Source organism: Poecilia reticulata, linkage group LG3 (genome assembly GCF_000633615.1).
Source record: "Poecilia reticulata strain Guanapo linkage group LG3, Guppy_female_1.0+MT, whole genome shotgun sequence".
Classification (NCBI taxonomy): Eukaryota; Metazoa; Chordata; class Actinopteri; order Cyprinodontiformes; family Poeciliidae; genus Poecilia; species Poecilia reticulata.
The window spans coordinates 12,946,014-12,966,222 of NC_024333.1; the positions used below are offsets into that span (position 1 = coordinate 12,946,014).

The 20,209-nt window shown below is 36.5% G+C and overlaps 1 protein-coding gene across 2 annotated transcripts in view; it reads right to left on the reverse strand.

Moving 5' to 3' along the window:
• Positions 1-20,209, reverse strand: part of gpc6a (glypican 6a) — a 149,852-nt gene that overhangs the window by 104,369 nt on the left and 25,274 nt on the right. For both annotated transcript variants that reach the window (XM_008404363.2, XM_008404362.2), the window contains exon 3: positions 14,695-14,853. In XM_008404363.2, coding sequence (XP_008402585.1) covers positions 14,695-14,853 — 159 coding nt within the window. The remainder of the gene's footprint in view (positions 1-14,694; positions 14,854-20,209) is intronic.

Here is a 20,209-nt window from a genome sequence, read left to right on the forward strand (position 1 = left end):
TCAGCAGTATGAGGATATTTCACTCACATGAGGTCTCAGACATTTTTATGTATGACATAATGGAGTCCACAACTACAAGCATGAGGAATGTTCAAGAATGCAATCCCACAAATATTGGAGAGGACTCACACAAAAAATACACTATTTAGCACAGAACTGCTCTCTGTGTTTTTCTCTTGCTCACTGGTTGCTACAATAAAAACGTAGCATATTTTGGTTGTGGACAAGTAATCTGACTGCTGGTTTTGAAAAAAAAGAAGGTGTAAATAATGTCTTAAGCATTTTTATCACTGCCACATTACTCCTGGTTCAATTAATAAAGACATGCCAACTACAGACTCACTTTCTAAAGACTTTAGATTCAACTTGGACATCAAGTTTAGGACTTACAGACTAATGAACAACTATTATTTCATGGATGAAAATACATTCCTAAACGTAATTACTTTAGAAAAGTATAAATTTTGTCCCCTCTAAGGTTCCTTAGTGCATACAAATGGACAGGTTGTCATGGTAATGTTACAACAAGAGGTGTGCCAATCGATCGGTCACCGATCATAATCGGACAATTTTTGTGAAAAAGTGCATGATCGGTGATTGCCGATCATTGGTTCTAGTTGCCGATACCGATCACCTGTATCTCATTTCGCAGCCTGCCTGTGCAGCTGGTCTCCTCTTTCCTTCACACCGCGCAAACGCGCAGCAACAAATCCTAAGCGATGTGGAACTATAACGCACTGAGTGAATGGGGAAGTTTGCGTGTTACGGCGGAAAATTGAAGCACGATGCTGCGATGTAAGACGCTGGTTCTGCTCTCGCATTTGAACCGCTGCTACGCTAAAGGTAGTAATATTTCACAGACAGAGCGCCGCTTCTGCTCCACCTGGTAGTGACTCTCACACCGAACCTCTGTTTAAAGCTGCAGCATCTAACCTAAAAAAATACATTTTACATATATATTAAAACTTTCGCTGTCCTAACATGAGACAGATAATCTCTAAAAAAATWAKCGATCTCTTCCCTGCTCTGCATAATTACTCCGCTCAGTCAGAAACAGCCACTCAGAACTAGCAGTAATCAGCTAGCCGCCATGCTATCAGGAAGTTTTCAYTCAGTAACTCTGGATTGTTTATTGTAATGGATCCTGTATTTGCCTTTGAATGTTAAGTTTTATACTTGAATTTTTTTGGCAATGTTGTGAGGTTTTATTTTGGCTCTTTGCATTATTTAGCCTCTTCAGAGCCTTTATATGTTATCAGTCTGTTAAAGATAGTATTACCGATAGCAGTACAATTTGCAGAATGTCTGTTTTGTTTAGTTTTCTTCTTGGAAAAAGTTATTAAAAACAAGTTTTTGTCAAAATTAAGGTGAATTCATGGTTCCGTTTTCCACATAATGTAACCAGTAGTGTTTATGATAAAAAAAATAATAATAATAATTATGTGATCGGTATCGGTGATTGGTATCGGTGATCGGCCCTGATGGGTGATAGGTATCGGCAGGAAAAATCTGATCGGCACATCTCTAGTTACAACTGTTTCACTGTATGATTTTTCATTATTATAGGATAATAAAAGGAGTAAATGGCAGCATTTATGTTTGTATTTTCAGTAGTCAAACATCAAACAGCTCTGACATGAATGTGCTTAATCTCCTGGTAAAAGTTAATCTGACAGCAATCTATTATAAAAATGACCACACTAATTTCTATCAAAGTGACCACTAACAAGTCAATTGGGGTCATTTCAAAATAAAATTAAGTTATCTTACTTATGCTAGTGTCTTTACAAAAATTATTTCAGTTTTCCAGAAAAAGTATTTCCTGTCTGCTTTATAGAGAAATGTGAAATTAATGTGTGTGGGACTATTTCCACTAATTTCCTTTGGAAAAAAAAGTTATATAATTAGTGAAATGAATATTGCAGATAAATAGCAGAAATATTTTTTTGAAAATATTTAAAATCAGTTCATACCAGTTTTTACAAAAACTTAATGCTGCTGTCTTGAATTTATGTTTTAGGCACAATAGATGGCATGAACATCAATCATGAGGAAACGTCAAGAAGTCTCATGCTTACAATCAAAAACACATTTCAGTAAAATGTTTAACAGGAAGATTTGGAAAGTCTAATCAGCAATGCAAGACCATCGCTGCTTTCCTTTCTGCCCTCCTGAAGCGAACTCACCCTTCCCGCATTTGTTCGAAAAGCTTGACATGCCAATTACTCAGTGTCATATCTCAAGTGAATGCTAAGCTAAAATTATGCCAACCTCACGGTCACCATCTTCAGTCATTTTTAAATGATGCATGGAAGCCAAACGGAGAAGAAACGTTGTCGATGTACGAGGGAAGCATATCAGCACCTTTGCAGAAGGGGACAATATTTTTCATCTGTCTCCGCCGACAGTGTGAGCTCAGCTGTAGGCCGAGCAAACTCAATATCCAGAGGATGGGATTTTTTGTAACTGAGTTTTCAGAGTGTGTGTTTCAATATCTGACACAAAGTTTAAATTCAATAAATACATGAAAAAGAAGAATCATACTGCACCACGCCAGTGGATTTCCTACTCATTTTTGCTACAGCAGCTTGTGGAGAGACATGCTTCTCACAGCCTCTCCTTGAGGCTCACCAGTGGGACGGAGTTAACAGCATTCAGGCCATGCAGAGCCATCCATCCTGAAGTACAGAAGTGACACCAGGCTGCAGCCTGTGCCAGATGATGGAGCCTGCCACCAACTCTCTGAGCACTGCTGGCGAGACCCCTTTCGCGAGCCCTCAGAGAATTGCAGTCTTCCCGACATTCACTTAGCATAACACAGGGACACCAAAACAGAGGTTATTTATTTATGAACTCTTCCAGGAACTGTGTGTCCACATGGTTTTGGATTTCATTAGTGATGGACATGCAACTGTCAAAGAGGTTTCATCTGCAGGGGTTAAATCAATGGTGTCAGTGCCCTGTCCTCATCAGCGCCCTGGCCTCTGTGTAATTTAGTGTCATCTCTTGTGTAATGAAGGTCTTGTACCGTCAGAAGGTTATCAAGTCCTGCAGTGTCCTTTGTGTGTCGTACATCTGTGCCACGTCCTCTATAATATGTCCTCTGCTTGGAAGTGTACTGCTGCAAGCCAAAATGTCACGGCCAAAGTCTCTGCATCTTTCCATAGTCTTCTCTTTTAACAGTTTTATGTATATCAAAGGTCTAGGATATTTTACAGTGCATAGGTAATAGAAAAATGTATCTTGTTTTAAACACAATAATGAAACATCCTCTGCACTCTTGTTCTGAATGTCATTATGTAAAGAAAATAAGTATTGAAAACATAATTTTCTCATTTAATATATTTCTAATCGGGTTGTTATTCGCACCAGATATTAGTAACTTAGAAAGTTATCTTTAGAAAGATCTGGATTAAGTAGAGAGAGCTATTGTCTGGGAAACAATAGGTAATCCAGTCACATTGCACACTATGTTTTGAAGAATAATGTCAAATTTCATCACCTCTGAAACACTTCCAACATGAAAGCTTTGAGGCACATACATTATAGTGTTTGGCTGTTTGGAGCATATGGCACTGACATTTTTATACAATTAAAAAAAGGATAAATGGGAAAATGTACTCAGATGTTCTTGATAAGAATCTGAAGATGAAACAATGCAGGACTTTTCATCCAGCAAGACATGTCTTCCATCCCAAACGGACAGCCAAGGAAATAATCAATTGGTTTCAAAGAAAATCAGAGTGCATAGAAGAGGCCCTCTAAAACATCCACAGCGTTTATGTGAAAATCACAGTTGAGCAATTCACACTAGTTTTTCCATACAGGAAAAGTCAAAGTCTTTTCTACCAAGTATCAAATGCATTTTAGTAAATACGTAAATTAATAAATTGTAAATAAAAATCAAGGTTCTTGGGCAGTTGAATTTACTGGTTGATTTGAATATTGTTCAGAACAAAATCTGATTTGATGGTTATGCAATGATTGTTTTTTAAAAGGATACTGTTCCAAAAGCTTTCCAGTTACTTCAATATTCAACAAATAAATGATCCTGACAACAACAAAAAATGCTTGGCAGGATAAGAGAAACACTTGGAAGCATTGCTCTAAAAAATACAACACTACTAAACGAGGACTCTTGAATAAATCCTATACAAACAAAATGTTTTGAAACTTATTTTACTTGCCCTATCCAAATTTAGCAAGTACACTCACTGGATTTCCAATTTAGAACCCAGCTGGCCACAAGAGGCAAACTTCCAAAGTGCACTCTCTAAATGGGGCCAAAACTCATCACAACTTGCTCTGTGCATCAAATGCAACCTCCTTATTCAATTTATTCATACTATAAATTAATAATGCCGCTATTATATTATGCACAAAAGATAATGGGAATTACAGATCAGTCCACAAAAGCACGGGCTCAGTCTGCAACAGTGGGGCTTCGGTGGAGTAATTAAATGCGTTCCATCTTTCACTCTCGCACACAGAAAACAGATGCAGTTTGTCCATTTTTGGATATTAATGATGAACTCCTAAAGTCATAGGTTGGACAATTATTCACTTTTCTTTTGAATCACAATGAATGTAATTACAGAACCACTGGTGATGGTTTCAGTGTGTAAGTTCAGTGCTGAAGAGCAGGGAGTGTACTGTAATGAGGACCTTGGAGATCATCTTTTGAAGTAACCATTTGACATCAGCTCTGAATTGTGGGCATCTTCAAAATTTCACTTGGTAACTACTTCAATGAACATCAAACATGAATAATAAATGTAAAGAATTAAGAGTTTGTGATGCCCGGGGAAGTTGGCAGATTAGAAGAGATTTTGTATCAAGTACACAAACAGGACAGGCTTGTCAGAGTATTGAGTACATGTTTTTAAAAGTCAGAATATATTTTTTTGTTGTGTTTGTTTTCTATTAGCCAAAGATATCTATTACCATAAATGTGATGGATCTCATGAAAAACTTCTCTTGTCATCATTCAATATTAAATGAAAACAACTTAAAAGCTGCTTTGCTTTGACAAAACCTTAAAAGTCTGGCATATGAGTCAGATTGAAAGACTGTATCAGTGTGTTTAAGCCAGACTTTCATCTTCATTGGAAAGTGGTAAATATGTCAAAACATTTTGTCATCCCAGCAAAACTCTTGTTTATCTTACAGGCTTTCATCAAAAGGTGCATTTGATGTAAAAACGTAATTACTGTTGCTATAATATTAAATGTTTCATTTCCTCATTTAAAGCTGACACAGATGTTTCTGTACTGCATTGCAACTAAAATGTATAAAAAATATTAGCTTGTTTTGGAATGATTTGCTGTTGTAGTTTACTCAGAAACAAACAGACTTCATCTTAGACTTAAATAAACCATGGAAATATTAGGTACAGAAACAAAGAAATGTTCCATAGAAAAATGGATGAAAAACAACTAAAACGACTCATTTTTTTGCTGAAAGTGGCAAAGAAACTAAAAAAAGGTGGTCGAAAAGTATTCACCATTTGAAATAAGTATCAACACTCTGGTCTCCTGGTCTCCGTCTTTCCCTCTCATGTATAATGAGGTTGATTCTGAAGTGCAGCGCTGACTGTGACTCATCGCTCTCCGTTTTCTCATCAAAGCTTTGTTTCTCCGCTTCTTTAAAGAGGCCACAGTACCATGCAGAGGTCCAATGTGTTGATTATAAAAAGTTAATTATTTTAGGTTCCACTTTATTCTTAATATATGCACAAGTGATACTCTTAGCACAGTTGACTTTAATCAAGAAACGTGTCAAAATTCTGGCTCTGTGTGTTGAAAAATAAATCTTTTAGATCTGCTTAGAGTCCTAACATTTGTTTTCATGTTAAACAGAACACAAAACACCGTGCAGACCAACTGGAGAAGTGAGCGTTCTTCTTTTTTTTTTCTTTTTTTTTTCCTCAATGTTTCCAGGCTCATGTAGTTGAATAGGAGCTTTAGAACAGCAAGGAAGACAGATTAGAGAGAATGGAGTGTTGTGTTTTGAGTTGGTCTTGGGTTGGATCTGGTGTGAATAAGTGATTGTTGGAGGGGAAGGGGGACACTGCAGCTCTCAGTGTCGAGCTCCATAGAGACATGATCAAAGAACTCTGTCAACCAAGACAGCTGTTCAACTCAGACTTTAGTCACCCAACCATGCACACTAATCTCTAGCTGAAGTCTAGAGAGGAAAAAGAAAACTCGCTGACCAAACTGGACTTAATGAGCATCCACCATTCAAGAAGAGCAAACAAATGCAAATGTGCTAGAAGAGATACAGACGCTTCAAACGTATATCCTTTCTTTTTTTTACACATTCAACTTTCAGTTTCAGTCAATCAATAGTTTCCAGACCCCAATTTTTCAACATTTTAGATTCTGTGAATATTCACGTTTGTCCAAATTTCCTGTCTAAAACATCAAAACTTACAACTAACAGAACTGATGGGCTGACAGGTTATCCCCATCGCTTCACATTTGTCCAACCGTGACATGTGCCATGTTCTTTCTGAGCATCGCGCTAAGACTGCGGGAGGGTTAGGTTACGTTGAAATGCATCGCTTGTATATTCATCTTCTATATTAGCGATTAACCATAATGCTGCTAACCAGAGAAATAATAGAGCCACTAGTAGCTGTCTGCTACTAGACATTTCATACAAACCATGCATTTGTTTGTACCCACAAAGGGGGTGGAACCAAAAAGTGGTGTGTAGCAAATTGCTAATATTTACATATATAACATTAAAATATATGTTCAGATATGTTTAACATTTTGGTGGCTTAAATACTGAAACATTACTCATCTTGTTAAACTCTCTTGGCAGTGATTTTAGTGCAACTTAAATGTGTATCTTTCACTCTTTACCTACAATTTACATAAGGATGTTTTAACATCTTGAGAGCCGGCAGAATGGTGGGATGAAATTGCATGCCAACTTGGAAATATGAAAATAGCTTTGTTCATAACAATCCAATTGATTTAATTGGGTTTCTTTAAAAAAATATTTTTAATGTTAAGCCAATTGGCAGTTTATTTCTATGGCACATTTCCAAAAAAAAAAAAAAAACAAAGTTGAACAAAGTGCTTCACAGTGCTGAAAATAACTGAGTGAAAAATGAAATAGCGTAATAAAAATAAAGTTATAATAATAGAAAACCTGGAAATTTGCCAGGACAACACTAACAAGTAAGTCTATAAAATAAGAACAGACGCAAATGTAGTTGGTGTGGATGGAGAGGGTGTAAATACAGTAATAACACCATTGCAATGCATTCATTTGAATGTGTGATTCTGCAGGTTTGTTTTCCTCTTTCTCCTGCTCTGGGTCAAACTGGCTCCAACATGTAAGGTTGGATGGACAAGTCTTCTGTTGTTGACATCTTTGATAAACTTGGGAATAAAAAGTTTCTCTGTCAGTAGATAACTACACTGCTGCTATCAAACTGCAAAAATGGCCATGCAAGGTGGAGTGAAACGCTGTGCAATCTGGAGGAGGGCAGGCGTGAAATGTCTTATTCACATTTTTAAAAAATGCAGCAAACCAGTTTCTCTAAAACAAGCCTCAGAACAGGGGCAAACAAAGGGTCCGTGGAGCTACAATAAAGAGGAATTCAGACCAAAGCATTGCATTTCTATTTTATACAGACCATAAGTGAACAATTTACATGTAGAAAGGAAGGATTTAAAAGCCTGATATGTCCACTTTAAGAAAACAAGTGTGAAGTGTGCAGGGAAGGCTATTCTCAAATTCAACATAAATTGAAAAGAAAATTACTAGTACGAGCAAATACTACAGCATACATGATATTTTCACGTCTCGTAACTTTTGCATGGGTCTACTATTTACATTATCAAGATTTTCTTGAGCAAATGTGTGCACAGTGTCTGTCTTTTTCCTGCAAAGATCAGCTTATAGTCTTGCAGTTTTAGTTCATTTCGTCCAGCCAATATTTCCTCCCCATTGTAATCTCGCTAACACTCATTCCTCAAAAACAGGCATGCTGTCTTTGATTTTGCAATCTGCCATTTTCACTGTCTTGTAATTTTTGGCATTAGTGTGGGAGCATTAAATTTCCCACTGCTGATCACTGGTGGAACACATTCCTGGGCCACAGAGTGGACCATTAGTCGAGAAAGCGTTCAGAACATTCGGAGCTCAATGCAAAAATTGGAGAGTTTTCAAACTTCTATAAAAATTTAAAAGTTTAGTTGTTTTGGAATAGCACCATTATTACCTTCTTCTATTGGCCTTGTTCTAAGTTCTGAGAATATTTATGATTCTCAAGGCAATGACAGCTCACACAGTTAAAACCAGATGTTTGCTCACAGTTTATCAAAATGCACACTTTCCTTTTTATTTTTTCCATTGGACATTAAATCCAATTAAACCTGTTTCAGTAGACTTAGGATTGCCAAAATAATTTCAATAGGCTGAATGCAGAAATTGGCAACTGTGATCTTCTAGTAATAGATATCTGAAGGAACACCTCAAACACACTACTTCATATTTGATATCAGGAGGACAATAGTGGACTTCCATCCCTAAAGGTGCCATGTTTATCTGTTTGAACAAAACATAAATGTATAAACCACTGGGAAAATCCAGCCATTACAGAGGCACTGTGTCCCAAACATGATTGTCCTTATCCACAGTAAAATAAATACAGTACCAACATGAGCTGTCAGGCAGGAAAAGCTCAAAAAGCAACTCATGAAACAAGAGTTTTAGTTATTGAAGATGTGCCATGTGAAGCAACTTCCTAGGGCCTCAACCAAGATATCAACGCTTCATCCTATTGGACAAATGGACAATCATACCACCAAAGTAGATACAAAGTTTCTTAAGAAAAAAATGTATGCTAATCTAATATCTAATATCAACCCTGTATGAAATGTGCAGGTAGAGCTGAAGAAATATGTGGAGTCCTAGTAACCTATGAACCAGACTTAGAGTACTTCTTTCAGGAAGAATAGAGCCCAGCAAGCTATTGTGAGAAGCTTATAGAAAAACACTCAAAATATTTTACCCAAGTCATACAACTTAACTTAAAGACAACACCGTACATACTGAGGAAATGTATGAAAATGTCTGACTTTAGAGAACGTAATAAAAAACATGATCACTTTTTCTGATTTAATATAAAACTGTAAAAGAAAGGAAACTAAGCAGATAACAAGTCCATTTAAAGAAGGTGGTAATGTCAATGTGGCAGTAATTACATTTCCGTTGGCGTCCTAATGAGTAGAAGCAGAGTCTCAACATGTATTAGTTATAGGGTCAGAAATATTTATTTTTCAGGTTAAAATGTTTTTCTTCCGAGTTAGAAATTACTTTCTAAAGACTCATTATCTGTAAACTGTGATGAGAATAATTCATGGACAAGTGTATTATGTAATCCTTTCTTGGTTTTGAGAACACTTTGCATCCCCTAGCAAGCAAATGAATCAATCGTTTAAGTAGTACTTGAAAGTGTTAGATTGTTGATGCTACACTGAGACCTCACATGGTGTTTAAACAAGCAAGATTGACTTATATTTTTTTGTTTTCAGTGTCACAAAAGACGCAAACATCTTGCAACGCTGAATAGCTATTTATGCTCGTTTATACTGCACACCTAAACGTCTCCAAAGCAGTGTCATCAAAAAATGGGAGACCAAGAAATACACACTGGTAAATTAATTCCTGAGGACGAGGTTTGGGGCTCAAGATGGAGAAGCAAACGATTGTCGCGGAATCCGCTTGCTTTGATCTGGATGCTGTGAAGCATCTTATCACAGAGAAGCAAGAAGAAATTCCCATGGTTAAAATAAGTGGGTTCCCTGATGATTTGGAGAGCTCTGATCCAGAAATGTTTTTGTGAAACGTCCTGATTAGCAGAAAGTTGAGCCCAACTGTTTTTAAGTGCAACACTCATAAACTATGCTTGATACTCCAATCAGAGAGGCCAGCTAGCAAACAATCTCTTTCCTGTAAATTCGGTAAGATGCATTTCCAAAAAATATGGGAGCAAGAGGTGGTCTTTCCCTGTGCAGCATAAAATGTAAAAGCACTGTTTGCCACTCTGATGGCATGTTTCATGTCAGCTCTGCACATGTTCTGAGTCATCTCCTCAGACCTAAAAGGAACATCTTTTGCTTTCAGCACAGCATGGAGCTGCTTTTTATCCAAGGCTTTCTCTGAGATGATAGACGTACTCCATGCACTTCAGGACGCATGCTGCCACAGAAAATATGCGGTCATCCTAATTCATGTTGCTACCTTGACCATGTCCAAATCAGTGCACTTTTAGTAGTCCTGTAATGTTGACATAGCTGCTTCAATCTAAGCTCCCAGCAGGCTAATGTGTTTTCGTTTTTTTTGTTTTTGCTCCGATAAGTAGGGGTCTGTATGCATGAATAAGCATCATAGAAAAGTTGTCTAAGAAGTCAAGACAGCAGCAGGAGATTGCCTTAAATACCTTCTCTATATTTAAGTATGTTAGATCCAGTGTGTTGATGCCCCCAGTAAAAAAAAATAAAACACATGAGACTAAGAGCTGTCCTGGTTACTAACACTAGAAGAAATTTTTATGGGTATAAAGCATTTTTGCTTTTATCACAGTACACCTGTAAATTTGTGATCTACAGACTGACGTTGACAATTATTACCTAATAGAGCATTCAGACATTTTTTAATATTATATATATTTTTTATAATAGTTTGTGCTCTGCAATTATTACTATTTTATGCTATACATAGTCACTGTCAGACAAAAGCCTTGTACCTCCAAAATAGAAGTTTTCAGGAAAGGAAGAAAGCCTCTTTCTTATTCATGTTAATTCTTTGTGTTTGCTGCTTTTTCAATGCCTATTGATCAATAAAACTGCAGACATGAAGGTTTATCATTAGAGCTGATCTTCCAAACCTTTTAAGAATTAGGTTTCTTTTTATGCCAGTGTACACAGCTTTGTGCACACATATGCACACGAATGCACACACGCGTGCACACAGACACAAAATAATATATTTTTTAAATGAAATTTAGGTCGTTCTCTGAGACACCTGAGCAAGCAGACATATTTTAAGAGAATAAAATCAGAAGTTTGTTGAGGGTAAAGCCAAAAATTATCAGTCAAATGACTGCTGAAGTGCACGTCTGCAAAGTTAGTAATATATTTTTTCTCCCTGCACTATATGTGGTGTTTATATGATAGAACTCTTGAGGGTCCTTGGTTGAGCATAAGGCATGCTGAAAGATGGGGTAAAAGAGCCCTCAGCCAGATGATTGGACGCTCATATCCAAGCCTTAATTCTAGTGTGCAACAGTCATTTATGGCTTCAAGATTGCTCAATAATGCATCAGAACCCACAGGCCTTCAGGGGAAGCAGCCAGTAATCAAAAAGTAAGTTAAGGTTTTCATAATAGGGGACTATAAATAACTTTGGACAGAAATGGGGGCATGTAAAATTTATAAGCGATGATTCAAACCCCATGAGGTGGATAAGCTTAATGCAATAAGAAAGCATGTGATATTAAGAGAAGTAATGATTTGATCACATATGGAAGATGATTTTTTTTAAATAATAGATTACTTATGCCTTAAATGTGTCAATAAACAATTTCAATATTGTTCTGAAGGTTTAACTTCCAAAATCTTCCTTTATATTTGACATATACTGCGTACGTCGAACTATTTTAAAAAAGGTTTACACAGTCAAGGAAACTTTGTATAAGAAATCGGTATCAGTTAAGCTTGTACACAAGTAAAGCTAGCTTTCTCTACTTGCAAGAATAACATCTTTATACTGACAATACTCTAAAATACTGCAGTTTTAACATAAGAACTGTTAGAATGAAGTGCATGCACATTTGCTAAAACCGTGAGACACTTTGCCCTAAAACTCATAGCTGTAGGAAGGTTCAGGCAGTGTGATGTAACACCAACACAAATCATGTCAAGAATGTGTTTTGTGGTGAATGTGGCTTTCAGACATACTGCAATACAATATAGGTAAACAAAAAAACATGAATTTATGTAACTGGACATTGTGTAATGTGTGCCTGCATGGTTGTCCTCTTTGTCTCTGTGATGTGTTGAACTGGCGAACAGTCTACCTCTTGCCCCATGAAGGACTCCAGAAAGTAACTAGATCGCTCGCAAACATGCATGAATTGAGTGGGAAAAGATCCCAGGTAGCTGGACTTTTTGGAGACCATAATTTCCGTTATGTTAAACCATCAATGGCGACGCTTGGCAAGTGCTGAGTCAGCTCAAGAAAAGCTAATTTAGTCTCAAGCCTTTTGTTTTTGTTTAAGCTTGTTTGGCATTTCAAGATTTTGTATTAAGTCTGTCCAAATGTTACAGTGGCAATACGAATACTTTTTGTGATTTAGTTTGGTATGTTTTGAAATAGTAAATACATAATTTATTTTATTTTTAAAGATACAGTACAAATTACTATTTTAAATTTTCCTTGATTTTGAAATAATCTGTGTTTAGTTATCTCTTCAGGAGTTTTAAACCAGATGAATAAATAATTTTCAACCAGCCTAAAAACAGCACTGTTGTTCCTGGGATACCGGTCCAGGTATTTCCAACCCGTCAGATGGATCATTTAGCAGTCGTCAGTGACACGTTTCAAATACATCATCCTTGATGTTGTTTGGGCAATGAAACATTGATTTCTCTTTTTGCTGCCCTCCCTTTTCCTGGTTCAAGCAAGCAGTTTTAGATTTTATGCACAGAAGGTAAAAAAAAAAAAGATTTTATAACAGTGAGCCATTGAGAGTTTAACATTTGATCCAAGCTTTGAAAGCAGCTATCTTCTGCAAGTGAATGCATGTGTTTTGTGCAAAAATGACAGAATCTGAAACTGTATGTCTTTTGCATAAGATTATGTAATTCCTTGTTTCAGTGACAGCATTATTTTACTGATAAAAATTCAGTAAATGTTATTAAACATTACTGAACACAACTGGACAAAAATGTGAGTAAAACAATTCTGAGTGTCAAGTAACTGGGTATTTATAATGTGCATATGGGGAAGAATTTTAATTCATAGTTTTTGTTGAACTGATTTAAAAAACACTAGGAATGCACTGATGTGAAAATTTGGGTTAATATTAATATCTGATTCTGATATAGCTGCTATGGCCAACAACCAACACTTACTGAAACTATATACAGTATATTTTATATATTTCACTACCTTTCAGTACCTTAGAAAAATCCGATCACATCCCTGATACCATTATAGCTTTTCTGTTTCAGTTAAACTCCCCACAATCCTGAACTGCATCGCTAAAAAATGTCTTGTGGTCAAACAAATCAACATGACAAAACGCCCTCAACTTTCCCTTCAGAAAAAAAGGCAACTAGATGGAAATAAATATTGGTCGTTATATCTGGCCAGTTTTATTTATCAGACTCATACTATTTAAAAATGACTAATATCAGCCGATGCCATTGTCAGCACCAATATATCATCCATTCCCCAAAAGGTATATTTATTCCATTTGAATTTTAGCTTGAAGAAGACTGCATTTAAATCCCATATTTTCTTGTTTCCCATATTTTCTACTCATCTTTATCCTTAATTCACTTAATCTGAGCTTGGTAAAACATATTTAAGCTCTTAAAGAAATGGTCTTGAAGGGAAACAAAGCAGGTGAACAATGGACATCTGAGCAAGAATGGGAGCAAGAAATAGAAGAGACATATTTCAGCAACATAATGTGAAAAAAATCATTTAGAGAATTTTACTTTGTCAAAAATGTTAAACCCTCAATCTAATTCAGCAATTGTGCTGGACAAACAAATGTGGTAGCTTTGTGGAAGTTATTTTGAGAGGTGAAAAATCATCTACTCAATGATATATAGGTGGTCATAATGTTATGATTGCTTAGTATTTATTGCCCACTTTGTCATTTATCTCTTACCAGATCAAAAACACATAACTCTTATGATATTGCACTACAGTCTCAAGTTGCAGAGCAATTATCTTTATAATTTTTAATGACTCCTCCACTGTCTGTAGGTTTTGAGTCTGCGGTCTCTGTGTACCTAGTCTCTGCATGGCAATGTCCAGTGATTACCTCACACTAAGCCTCATCTATCTGCCTGGCTGCCTGCTAATCTGCCTGACCACCCTGCTTATTCTCCCACAATCTCCTGGATTGAAGTACACACTGGTTCGGGCTACACTGTCTGGTATTCCACTCATACACTCTAGTGAGAGCCACTCACTCAAATCCACTTATCATCTGGTGACCTTCGATTTTATTTTATTTTTTTCACCCAGCATCCATCTCAACTCACTGACTCCAGATTCGACTTTTATTAAACTCGGTGACAATTTTCTGGTTTTCTTTTGTTAAAGACACCTTTGGGTCGGAATCCTAAACTAACATGAGAAAAATAATTTTTCCTCACTTGCACTGTTGAAATGTGGATATATTTATATTGGCTATTTTAAGACAGGTTAATCAATGCTGTACATCTTTTGTATTTGCATTTCTAGAATACTGAATATAAAATCATGTTGGAAATTTCCAAATGCCCTGCAGCAAAAAAGGTTCAAAATAGATCAAGATAGGAATAAATAACTTTAAAATTTATAACTGGCTTAAAGTTAAAAAGTACAAGGGGAGTTAAATTGTCTTTCATGAATTTTAGATGCTAAACAAATGAAAATGTCTCAACTTACCGTCAAACTTTTTATGTCTGGAGGTGAATGTTGTTCTCATGTTGTGGCTGCTGTCGTCAACCATAATCTCAAATTCCTGCTTGCTTTGCTGGCTGAGTTTGTCCTCCATCTCAGATGTGCAGCAGGTGTAACCCTTGGGACAGACACGGAGGTGCTCACCTGAACGAGACAGAGACACGGAGAACCGTTTTGCAATGCCACAGGATTTGGATGTTTCATAAGGCTGCGCTAAGTCTTTGATCAAAAGTCTCCTGTGATTTTTGGGACTCTCGTTGCTGAAACTATCAAAGACAGCCAGACTGTAACAAATGGAAAAGATAATGTTTATTGGTGAGACGGAAAGTAACTTTTATATACCAGCGTCTATTCCCCATACAGCATCTTTATCACATCAACGTTACAAGAGATAGAAAATACTGTTTTCAGAGCCGAGTCAAGTCAGGTCAGTCTTATGTATGCAGTCCAGAATAACAAATTAGCCGTAAGACATGCAGCAAGATGGAGCCTGGCATGGCTTCAAACTATGACATCAGCCAAGCAATCTTGGATAATGGTTACATTAGAGGATTTCTGTTCACTAGGGGCCAGCATAACAAGCTATAAACAAATCACTAACATATTTTGTCATGACAAGTAACAATTGCCTCTTTACTCATCCATCAGATACCAAACAATATTTGTTTGAAGTCATCTTTCTGCAAACCCTATACAGAACTAAAGCAACACCTCTGGTGTGAAATATTTGGTAAAAATATCATAGTGATGAACAGAAATCAAATAGTTACAAATGGTGTTTAATTGAAAACATGGAGAGGATTTATTTGTTGAAAATAGTGCAAATGAGACTGCTGACAGCAAAGAGTCACAAAATGCTTGATTAATGGAAATTTGCCATCTGTTCTCTTTGTGAAGAGACCAGAGTGAAATTTTACATTAACCTCAGAAAGCCATTCTAAATGTGTTAGAGGATTAAATAGTTGAGAATGTGTAGAAGTGGAAATAAATTCTTAATTTAGTTATTATTAATGCTGGGTAACTGAACAACTGTACTTGTGTTACACTTAATTTTTATAATAAAGAAAAATATTATTTTCTTTAGAGTTGATGGAAAAAACCATCCACAATAAAGCCAAACACGTCAGAGTTTGTGTGGAGGACCCAAATGCAGGGAAGAGGAAAGCTGAGGTGGACTCAAAGATAAAGATATTTAATAAATAAAACTAAATTAAGCACATTAAATTAAATAAATCCAAAATAAAACAGAATGACACAACAGTAACCACAAACAAAAAATGTGTCAACTGTACGCAAACAAAACACAGCTAGATATGAAAGGACACAATACCCACAGAACCGGGCAACTCAGAAATACTAAAAAAACAGGAAGTAACTAGAACACAGAAAAGAAATGGACAAAATAACCTAAATAAAAGTAGAAACTATCAATAAGAAACTCAGAAGCTGAAAAAACTAAATACAAGACACAAAATTACACAAAACAATAAACTAAGTCAAACCCATAAGAGAATGATGTATTAAATAAAAGTATGGCTTTGAAATCATTACTACCAATAGTGGGGGGGGGGAAGAAAACATACTGTAATTTTAAGTTGCATTCATGAGCCACTAACTGCTTTTGTTTGAGGTGGAAAAACCAGAGAACAACCCAATATTAAAAAAAGACAGACATTGTAATTTCTTTCAACAACATCTCCAGAAGTTGTTTAGAAAGACAACATCCATTAAGCAGATTCTTTGGAAAATAATTGTACTGCATCTTTGACTCCTTTCAGATGCATAAAGAATTACCTAACACACTATTTCTCTGCATGTTGCACACACTGTGGCACTGAGAATCTCAGGCATCATTAGGGATTAAATGAAAAAGTCTGGCTAGAAGCCACATGAAAGGTTTGAGTTTTTCCACATCCACCTATTAACAAATGAAAAGAGAGATGAAACGAGTGCCACTGTTCCAGTGGGGAATTGGCATGGCGGACAGTGAGAGTAGGACTTTTTTTTCAGAAATCCTTCTACAGTAAACCATTGCTTTAAATGGCAGGTACTAAGGTGCTTTGCATTCTTGTACAGTAAGTCATGGATGAAGCAGCTCTATATGGATAATGAAACAGGGAAGATGAGGGATGTACGTGCAGGCACTCTCTAATGTACCTAATCCATAATCAGACCTAAGAGAGGCACCAAACTCCAGTAATGAGGTGCACCATCAACAGTTCAACATAAACACTTTCCTCCAGAGTGTTGCCATAACCTTCTAGCAAAACTTCATAAAACCTTAAAAAAAAAAAAAGCTGATTTGCAACTGTTGATTTGCTAATTGACAATGTGGTTCAATTAATGCAAAATCATCTTCCCGCTCCCATACGTAACAGGCAATATGTGAAGCATCACTGTGTGAAAATTTGTCAACATAGACATTCATCATTGTGTCAAAACGCCTACAAAAAAAAGATGCTTTATAAAAATGCGTCAGTATCTTCATATTTACTCATCACCTTATTCACAGATTTATCAGTCAAAAATTATGCACTGTTTTTATGTCATTTACTTGAGATATTCTTTTTATGAGGTCTCACTAATCACCGATTATAATTCATGCGACATTGCCTACAAAGAATGGGGTAATTAATTCATCTTTAACTAGCACACTTGGACAATATTAAAGAAAACTGGTCATTCCAGGTGTACAGCATGCTTGACAGAGTCAGAATGTGTAGCTGTCTGTCCAAATAGGTGTGTGCTTGGCACAACAGTAGGTCTACACCTTAGAGTCATAATGATGGATAACTGAGGGAAAACTACAGCTTTGTGCTATAGTTTGAGACCCCGTGAGTTTGAAGGACTGCAAGTTGCTTTCAATTTTAGGTTTCCTGCAATGCAATAAAATTGGCTTAAGTTGTTGGAATACAACTGTTGGCTACTGAAGACTGGCAAAAGAAAGAAAATCAATAAAAGGCAGACCTGTCTTTAAGTGTAAAAGACAGGTGAAGGGAATTGGTAGTGCTTTTAGCTTTCATGGGCTGTGCACCTCTCTATTCACCTCTCAGTTTTGTTTTCATATAAACACGTAATTTGACTTCACCCTTCCTTTGTCACTAAAGCCAACCGACAATAAGCCTTTTGTGAGTAGTAGCCATGAGCATGAGCTGCATTTATAAGGCCTTTTAAATTGGATGGTTGTATGTTAACCCCTCTTTGTGCTCATCTTTATGCCTCTTTTTTCATAAATAAAACAGCAATCTAAACTGAATATTGTAAACAGGAGTAATAGTAAAGTCACATGAAATTTTGCAGCACATTTTGAATGATTCATCTTTGGGTTGTGCCCAAAGGAATTTTTTTAAAGCCTAGGTGAAAAAAATGAGCAAATGTAATTAATGAAAAACAAGTCTCTACATAATTAGTGGTTTTGCTTGAAAGACACAAAACTGTTTTATTTTTGACATTAAACAACACATGTTTTAATCTCAAGCTCTGACACATCCACCCACATTCATAATTCATTAACCTACTAACATAATCACAAATTCATGGGTCACCACACACAGCCATGCAGAAATCCATAAAACATTGTTTACTTAAATGATCATCAGATTTATAAACAAATAATTATGCAAACAATGTGGAATTGCACAATTAACTTCAACATGCTCCATCTTACTAAGGTGGCATTCTGCCCTTGCAGCTGCACCGCAGCTTGTATGCCAGAGCAGAGCGCACTGCTGCTCAGCTTTCTGAATGAGCTGATCAGGGATCTAAATGTATGCAATTATAGACTGGCAGATAATTTAGGATAAATGCTAATGTTCTTGGGAGATCTTTCAATGAAATGTTGTGTCATTAGCTTAAATGCATTTCAATCAAGCAACAATTAGAAACATGTTTTAGGTTGCAGATGCAATCATCTGTTTTTTTTCAGTTTCTACAAAGTACAGATGTGCTTGGCTCCCCCTGATCATCACATACAATATGCTCCCAGTGATGATTGAAAATAAATGTAATTACGTAAAGTCGTTGACCAGTTTGTCATCTCAAAGTCCAGTTGATTTGTCAGAGGAAACATGGTGAAGCTTGGTTGCATGACAAACACAATCAGCCGTGCAAATACAATTCCTCCCCTGATGAAAAATGTTATTAAATATTTTGTAATTGTTTATTACATTTGCAATATACATTTAAAACATAAAACCTAATTAGCTTACAAATGGAGTTGATTGAATTTGGTGAAAGGTAATATTTAACAACCAGTATGATGATGCAGAGATTAGAGTGCTAAGACCTTATATGAATGATGAAATTTATGCAGGTTTTTGGGTATCCCGTCCCCTTTGGCATCATATTTTCTGAAAATAAAGACACATAAGTGTGCGTGATTGATTCTTTATTTTAAAGCATGTGTCTAATGGTCAGGAAAAAGACTATCTTAGTATTCTTACTATTTCCAGCAGCATTTAAAAAAAAACTTGGATGCAGAAATATTAGCGGTTTCGGCAGACAGGTTTTGCTGACGCAAGAACATTAGAAATCACAATAGTTAAACCTAAAATACATATTTCATACACTGTTGCCTTGCAGAACAAAGGTCCATGGTTCGAATCTTGGACCGGGGTTCATCTGTGAGGAGTTTGCATGTTCCACCTGTGAATGTGTGGGTTCTTTTTGTGTACTTCCAAAGTCAAAATATATGACTCTTGGGTTAATTGGTCTCTTTAAAGTCCCCTTACATATTAGAGCAGTGTTTCTCAACTCTGGTCCTCACCGCCTCCCTGCTCGGCATGTTTTAGATGTGCGTCTTTTCCAGAACAGCTGATTCAAATGATTGCATGACCATCAAGTACTGCAGAAGCCTGCTAATCACCCAGAGATACAATTCAGGTGTGTGGCAGAAGGGAAATACCTAAAACATGCACTACAGGGGGGCGGTGAGGACCAGGGTTGAGAAACACTGTATTAGAGTCTGTGTTCATAGACTCCAGCATGTCTCTGTGATGGACTGGCAACCATCCAGGGCATACTCGCCTCTCACCCAATAACTGCAGTAGAGAGGCACCAGCCATGCCCCATGACCCTGCAGACATAAGTAGGTATAGACAATGGATGGATGGATAGATGTATGCACATTTATAAGAAGTACAACATTTAATTTGTAATGTTAAAGTGCCACACATGCCACCACTCTCCCATATCTGTATTCCTTTCTTTAGTTATATATTTAAATATGTGATCATGTAAGAATTCTGATTTTGTGATAGGATAATTTGTCTTTTTTTTTCTAGATGCTTTGTCATTTCATAGAAGTTCAAAGTTTTTCCAACCTGTTTACAACAAAATAGCTTTAGCTCCTTATATTTATTTTGTGTCTCCAGAGACACAAAATAAATGTGGGAGTCATGTACTATTCCATCCATCCATCCATCCATCCATCCATCCATCCATCCATCCATCCATCCATCCATCCATCCATCCATCCATCCATCCATCCATCCATCCATCC